This window comes from Brachyhypopomus gauderio, chromosome 6, assembly GCF_052324685.1.
Source record: "Brachyhypopomus gauderio isolate BG-103 chromosome 6, BGAUD_0.2, whole genome shotgun sequence".
NCBI lineage: Eukaryota > Metazoa > Chordata > Actinopteri > Gymnotiformes > Hypopomidae > Brachyhypopomus > Brachyhypopomus gauderio.
In genome coordinates, this window is record NC_135216.1 from 22,203,651 (window position 1) to 22,211,461 (window position 7,811).

The 7,811-nt window shown below is 44.2% G+C and overlaps 1 protein-coding gene across 1 annotated transcript; it reads left to right on the forward strand.

The window, feature by feature from the left end:
- The first annotated feature begins 230 nt into the window (after positions 1 to 230).
- On the forward strand, positions 231 to 7,267 carry tent5bb (terminal nucleotidyltransferase 5Bb). The gene is made up of 2 exons (XM_077009702.1): positions 231 to 700; positions 5,569 to 7,267. Exons 1-2 carry the CDS (start codon positions 545 to 547, stop codon positions 6,583 to 6,585), a joined length of 1,173 nt encoding a protein of 390 aa, XP_076865817.1. The 5' UTR covers positions 231 to 544; the 3' UTR covers positions 6,586 to 7,267.
- Positions 7,268 to 7,811: the final 544 nt, after the last annotated feature.

Here is a 7,811-nt window from a genome sequence, read left to right on the forward strand (position 1 = left end):
ATTACATTTTCCATTTCTATAGGTCTAACACTCCACACATACCTATAGGTTGTACGAGCGTGCAAATTCTGTACACTTTCTTTCTCCGTCATGGGGACTACACCGTATTTACAGACAGTAACCAATCATCGCGACATAGACTATGACGCAGGGGAAGTGGGCGTGTTCTTCATGGACGTTTAAGTATTCATTAAGCTCCGGTTCAACCAATCACACCGTATATGCTAATCCCTCTTCGTTTAAAGCCGTCTGTACGCTCAAACTAGACAGTTTAAATAGTTGACTTCTTTGCTGGGACAACTGTGGATTAGAGTAAAAACATAAAAATATATATGGGTGATAACTGTTTTGTTTGAGATATTTTTTGTAAACTATGTGTCAACTTTGATAACATTTTAATCACCGCAACAAACTTCGAACTTCGTAGACGAGGCGTAAGATTATCGGTGCTGAGTTGAATAAACGGGGGATCGGAACCTGGGTGTACCCACACCGACCTTCGCCCACAGCCGAGACCACACACTCCTCCTGGGGCAGCTTCGCCATGTCCTCCGGGGATGCGTTGGAGCAGAACCGGCGGTTCTGTGTTTTGTCTTGGGAGCAGGTGCAGCGTTTGGACTCCATCCTTGGCGAAAGTGTCCCGATACACGGACGCGGAAATTTCCCCACGCTGTCGGTTCAGCCTCGACAAATTGTTCAGGTAGGCTTTAAATGTCCTTCAGGCGTCTTCACTAAGTAACAGCTGTATACTAAATTGCAGTTACTTTAAATATATTTTCAGTGCTGGCTACGTGGCTATTAATACAAACATAGCACTGTCTATTTTTTCTTCTAATAAATGCTTTACAAGTTGGTTTTGTTATCGCCACTGTGGTATTTTTACGTCGCTGGTTCATCTTTCGTAAACTTCCATATATTCGTTTAGTCCGGACTCAGGATGCTGCAGAGAGTAAAACAGCACATATGATGTTGTGGAAATCAGGAAAACGCTCTTTAAACTACACGGGCTACGGTGGGTTGTTTCACTTTTTACGAGCCAGCTGGTTTTATTGCAGCTGCTTAAATCAACGTGCAGTGCATCCTGCTGGAAAACGACATTGAGTTTTACCTTAGACTTTCCGCCTTTATTCTTAAAAACGATAATTAGGATCAAGAAATCTTGCTTTTTCTCAAAGGTTGTTTTCAGATTAATTCCAGCGGTTATCTGGTGTTTGCGCTATCTTTCCCCCCTTAATTGATATACCGGACGTCTTCCTCGGATTCATCACGCATCTGTCTGCGTTCTTGCTCGCAAGAGACTCCATATTTATTTTTATAGACACACAGCTGCATAAGTGAAAATTTCACGACTGATCTTTACATAAACAAAAGTCTGCTAACAGTATATCGCAACCCTCACACGTTCTCGTTAGGAAGACACATTTAAGGAAACCGTTACATCATTATTAACAGTGTACCCCTTTACAGTTAGTTTTCCTTGGACGTTATGCGACAGATTTCAAGTTTTTTTCCCATGTTTCTCAAGTAGCTTAGGCTAATGTGCTTTTCAAGGTCTGTGACATGTACCTGTGAATGCACGCGGCCCCAGAATGTTCACTGTAACGCAATAACTTACAAAGCCCTTGTGCTGTATTATTATTTATAATAGGAACACTCTTGCTTTTCTTTTATTCATGGAATTTCAGCTACAAAATCCTGTTCACATCGTCATGAACATCAGCAAGTACAAAATATATCTGACATATTTACTCGAAAGCGTAAAAGTTTCAGAAATAGTCCTGTCTCCAGAAAAGGGTCTGGAAAAAGAAACCTGTAAATGGAACTTGAGGCAGTTCACATAGAATGGGGAGTAACCTTGAGTGCTTTCAGTGGCTTTTATCCTTTGAAAGTGCCAATCAGCCACTTTAACCTTTAATTAGTCTTTAATTACATTTTGTATTAATTGCAAAATGAACATACTGAACGTACGTTGACATATGGTTATGTTCATATATGTATATATATATATGTAAAATGTGTGTGAAAATATATAAATAACACACATACACACGCACACACACACCTGAACGATACATATGCTTTAAATAAACCTCTCCCTCTTTTTGCCAGTTTGCAAGTTTTCACTCTTTTTTGTTCCATGTAGAATCGTGTAAGGCCAAGTCAACATTTCTTCTCACATTTTTCATTACACAGGTGGTGTAATGATCTTTTTGGTTTGGCAGGCACAGTTGGCCTGTCTGTAGGGCAAACTATTAAACATGATCAATCCTTTAGGCAGCACTAGATTTCTGGGTCAGTGTTCTGGGTAACAAAAACTAGCTGCCCATCCACTACCTGGAAATGAAGTCCACCAGAACCACACTGATCACTGACAAATAACAGATACAGATTAATCACAACATACTGTGATCAGATTATACATAATACATTCTTTACTTTTAAGATGTTGTGTTTTGCTATAATACTATAATAATAGGTATAATACCCTTGCATCATATACTGTTATAGACGTGCATATAAGAGCTGGACTAAGTTTGAATGTTACATTGTTGTATTTAATTATTTACGAGCATCACTGTTTGTAGAAAGGGAATATAACTGAATCAACGATGACATGCTTACAGTCCTTAGTGTTTGAGGGCAGTGGAGAAATATATGATGACAGTGTGCATGATGAAGTGGTGCCAACATCTCCTAGCAACCTCTTCACAGCCAGTAAGTGGCTCATATATCTGATTACTTTTCGGCCAAGCACTGCCAAACATATCTCACGAGAAAGTGTTTGTGACAGTCATTTAATCAGTTAAATGGTCCAGTCAGTTTATAAACATGGATAGGTTTCACATATAGACCAAAACATTTGGCAGTGCCACCTGAGGACTTCAGAATCCTTAAAGAATCCTGGAAGCAGTTGCTAAAGGAAGTAATTAAAACATTCGATGGGAACAGGAAACTCTCCTCCTCACCCTTCTACCTAGCTCTGCCTACCCTTTCTTTGACTTTGGTTAGTTCCCATATGATGCCAGAGAGAGCTCGTAAGCACTTAATTAATCCAGCGTATCTGGCCGAGCACAGGGTACCTTGACTGGTACCCAGGGTGCAATGAAGCCCTGTGCCTTTGGCCTTGACCCCAGCCTGGTCCTGAAAAAAATAAAAAAACCCACAATCCTCCAGTGGTGCTAAAATGAAGGTGCCTAAGTGGCTGATGCAAGTGGCCTACCAGACCAGGGGAGCAGAGTAAAGACGTGTGCACTTGTGTGTGCCCTGCCAAGGGGTTGTCAGCACCAGACAGACCGATGTAGCCTTACGAGTCTCCAGCACAAGGTCAATGGGAGTGATCTTCTGCGTCTGCCTTTTCAGGTGTTTGGAACCTCAGTAGCAAATGGATTTTTCAGTCTGTTTTGGTTGGAAAAGTGAATGGTAGAATAATTGTGGCCCAAGGGCTAGGTTGTAGGGAAGGAGCTCAGTTCCCCCACTATTTACTATTAATTTCTAAAATATTCCCTGTACATAAATATATCTTATGTTAACTACATTTTATGTTAAATACAACAAAATGCCTGTATAGCATAGAGTAAGAATATTTCTTTCAAGAATTTATCTGATTCCCGTCTATTTGGAAGGCTTTAAAGAATCTTATTTAAAATTTGTGGTTAGAAAAAAAAACTGAAAGGAATATAGCTTTCAGGTAGCTGGTTTTGTTGGGTATTCTAAACCTTGTAATTTCATCTGACACTGATATGCTGGAAAGTCACCAAATACAAAGAGGCCCAGATCTGTTTTTTTCCGTTTGAAAATCTTAGGCCTTTTACTGGAAAATGTATAATTTTTCACAGTGCGTATCATGGCAGCAGGCCATATGCCTGTCACTAACTCAGTAATCATAAAGGCACATGAAAATTTGGGTTTTGAGTGGAACCCACATTGTCAATAAACTTGCATAACCATGGCAACAGACAGGTCACCCCACTCTGGTGTGGTGTAGGGGGTAGCAGGCATGAAGGCTTTATTCATGAATGAATGAAAGAGTAGCAGTAGCAGGCGCGGTCTACTGACGGAGCGTTGCTAGCAGGCGCAGTTTACTGACAGTGTCGCTAGCAGACATGGTCTACTGACGGAGCGTCGCTAACAGGCGCGGTCTACTGATATAGCGTTGCTAGCAGGTGTGGTCTGCTGACGGAGCTTCGCTAACATGTATGGTGTACTGATGGAGCGTCGCTAGCAGGTGTGGTCTACTGATGGAGCGTCGCTAGCAGGTGTGGTCTACTGATGGAGCGTCGCTAGCAGGTGTGGTCTACTGACGGAGGGTTGCTAGCAGGTGTGGTCTACTGATGGAGCATCGCTAGCAGGCACGGTCTACTGACGAGGTGTCGCTAGCAGGCTTATTCTACGTTCTTGTGGGGTACTCTACAGTAGGCAAGATATTGAGGGCCTATCTGCCCAGAGTCAGATTAAACACAGTTTTTAAATAGACAAGATGAATTTTCTTTAAATGGAGAATTAACTACATTAACAAAATGGCAAATATTAACATAACAAAGTTGTCTGAGGAGTTCTTGGTATGTGTATTGATTTACTTTGGAGGCTTTAGGTGTGCTGGTATACACCTTGACAGACGTTTAGTCACAACTAACCATAGGATTATTTCAATTGTTTTTTGACTGTTTTCTTTTGTTCACGGGGTGTACCTTGTGATACCACCTTAGGGTAACAGAAACATGAAGAAAATTGAAACTTGATAGATATTCCCTACACCTGATCATTATATACAACAAGAACCTGGACCATTGGCTAACGCTGAAGTTCAAAGTGAATGGCTCTTGTGACTGTGGGGAGCAACTTGGAGCTGGCTAGAGCTCTTAAGGAAAGACAAGTAGTGACTTCTCAATTCCCAAGGATAAGCCACATGCTTTTGGAGAACTGAAACCTGCCTCACAGAAAGAGATACTGCTAAGTCTCTTAACTCCGTTCAGTCAGGCAAGCATGTACGTCCGCTTCTGAGAATGGTGTTTGCAGGAGAAAGATTTCCTCTTTTGGTGCATGCCTGACCAAGAGACGTGGAGAAGTATTTAGTTTTCCATCGCTCACAGAGAAAGAATTTAAAGGTGGCCCCTGGCTTTCTTGATATCTAGACTGCTGAAGACTTTGAATCTGAACTGCTTTGCCTGAGGCAATGTGCTGTATATATGATAATTTGTCATAAGACATTTAAGATGAGACTGATGATAGACCGCATGTTCTAGTGACACGCTGTAAATTTGCCATGAGCTCTTTTCCTCAAATTTTGAGTCACTTGTTATTTCAGTCTATTTAGATTTCTGGAAGAGAAACTTTTTACATGGAATGACTCTAGCAACAAAGTATGGGTTGTGTGTTTTGCACTGCCTGTTAATTTCCAGTGACAAGCTTGAACTATAGTGGCAATTCTGAGCTTGAAGTAAAGTAGTGATGATAAGCTGACTATTAAATCTAGACGAGTGCAAGTTTCTTCCTGTAACCATCTCACTTTCCCTTTCTTTCTTTCTCTCTCTGTCTTCGTTTCTCTTTTTCTCTCTTTCCATGTTGCAGGTGGTACGGGCCAGACTGGAGGAGAGGGGGGTCGTCGTTCGTGATGTGAAGCTCAATGGCTCCGCGGCCAGCCACGTCCTCCACCAGGACACAGGTCTGGGGTACAAGGACCTGGACCTGATCTTTGGACTGAACCTGACTGACGACAGGACCTTCCGCCTCGTGAAAGACGTGGTGCTGGACAGCCTGCTGGACTTCCTGCCGGCGGGCGTCAGCCGCGAGCGCATCACGGCCCTGACCCTGAAAGAGGCGTACGTGCAGAAGCTGGTGAAGGTGTGCAACGACACGGACCGCTGGAGCCTCATCTCCCTCTCCAACAACACGGGCAAGAACGTGGAGCTGAAGTTCGTCGACTCGCTGCGACGGCAGTTCGAGTTCAGCGTGGACTCCTTCCAGATCGCCCTGGACTCGCTGCTGCTGTTCGACCGCTGCTCCGAGACGCCCATGTCCGAGAGCTTCCACCCCACCGTGCTCGGCGAGAGCATGTACGGCGACTTTGAGGAGGCGCTGGGCCACCTGCGCTCCAAGGTCATCGCCACGCGCAGCCCCGAGGAGATCCGCGGCGGGGGCCTGCTGAAGTACTGCCACCTGCTGGCGCGCGGCTTCCGGCCGGCCTCGCCGGCGCAGATGAAGACGCTGCAGCGCTACATGTGCTCGCGGTTCTTCATCGACTTCCCCGACGTGGGCGAGCAGCGGCGGAAGCTGGAGGCCTACCTGCAGAACCACTTCAATGGCATGGAGCACAAGCGCTACGAGTGCCTGGCTACGCTGCGCCGCGTGGTGGACGAGAGCACCGTGTGCCTCATGGGCCATGAGCGGCGGCAGACGCTGGCGCTCATCTCCGCGCTCGCGCTGCGGGCCCTGGCCGAGCAGCACGCCATCCCGGCGCTAGCCAACGTCACCTGCTACTACCAGCCGGCGCCCTACGTGCGTGACGTCAACTTCAGTAACTACTATGTGCCCTCGCCCATGCCCACCTGCAGTGGTTCTTACCCCACATGGCTGCCCTGCAGCTGAGTGACATTGTGTGTTACGGAGATGATACGCTGTCTTAAAGTAAAAAATAAATAAAAACAAAGCTTTCTAGTTCTTGGCTTGTTTGAGGGCGTGATGAGGGGGAGGAGTCGGTCCAGCCTTTTATGGCCCACTTCGCATTGGGGAGAGGAAATATGAGGAAAGGTTTAAATGAATCATTATTTTCTTTTGCCAAATCTTCAAGACGCTACTACTTACCCCCCCCCCCCCCCACTAAGTTATAATGAACACTGCTGTACAGTAAGACCAGTTTGAGCCAATCTGTGCTGTTTATCTGCTCTGTGTTGTTCCTGCATCCCTAACATGAAACTCTGACATGTCTTTGGTTAGTGTGCCCTAAGAAACGGGAAAAGAACTCTGAAGCACTCTTCTGTATTTCTCTATGTGTAATCCATTTGTATTTTACATGAAATGTTTATAACTTATAAAACTCTTCTTTTTGGAGATAAACAGAAAAAAAGTAAATCAACACAAACCAGACTGTAGCTGAATGTGCAGAAGGCTGTGTTCAGTTCTGACTGTGGTTTTCAATCTTCCCTCTTATTTGAATTTCCTGAGGACCAAAGATTTTAATTGTAGTTCTGTGACTGGAACATTACTTCTGTGATTTACAAGTGCCTGAAACCAACCACACAGAGAATTAAAAATGGTGATTTTTTTTCAACCAAGGCTACTGTGCTGTATATTTTTGTTTTTTGGGTCATGAACTTCCTTCTCCCAATCATAAAAAAATTAAAGTTCAAAAATGATGACAGATCTTTTCCTGCTTTGAGAAGCACATTTAGGTAGATTTAGCTGTGTTTAATATATTTGGAGGGTCTGGGATCGTTACAGAGATTATTTACAAGTACCTGAGGAGGGTGAGAGAGGAGAGAGGGGGAGAGAGGAGGAGAGAGGAGGAGAGAGGGGGAGAGAGGAGGAGAGAGGAGGGTGAGAGAGGAGAGAGGAGGAGAGAGGGGGAGAGAGGGGATACTTCAGAATACTTTATGTTCGGTGAAGAGTAAATCTGTCAGAACATCATGAGCTTTCATTCATATCCTGTTGTCTGTCGTCTGTCTTTTTGGATGTCTGCTTCTCTGTTTTTGGATGTCCGCTTCTCTTTTGCTTTATTGTCATGCCATCACACACTCTCTCTTTCTCTCTCTCTCTTTCTCTCTCTCTCTCTCTCTTACTCACTCTGCACATACATCAAAAGAACAGATAAACCC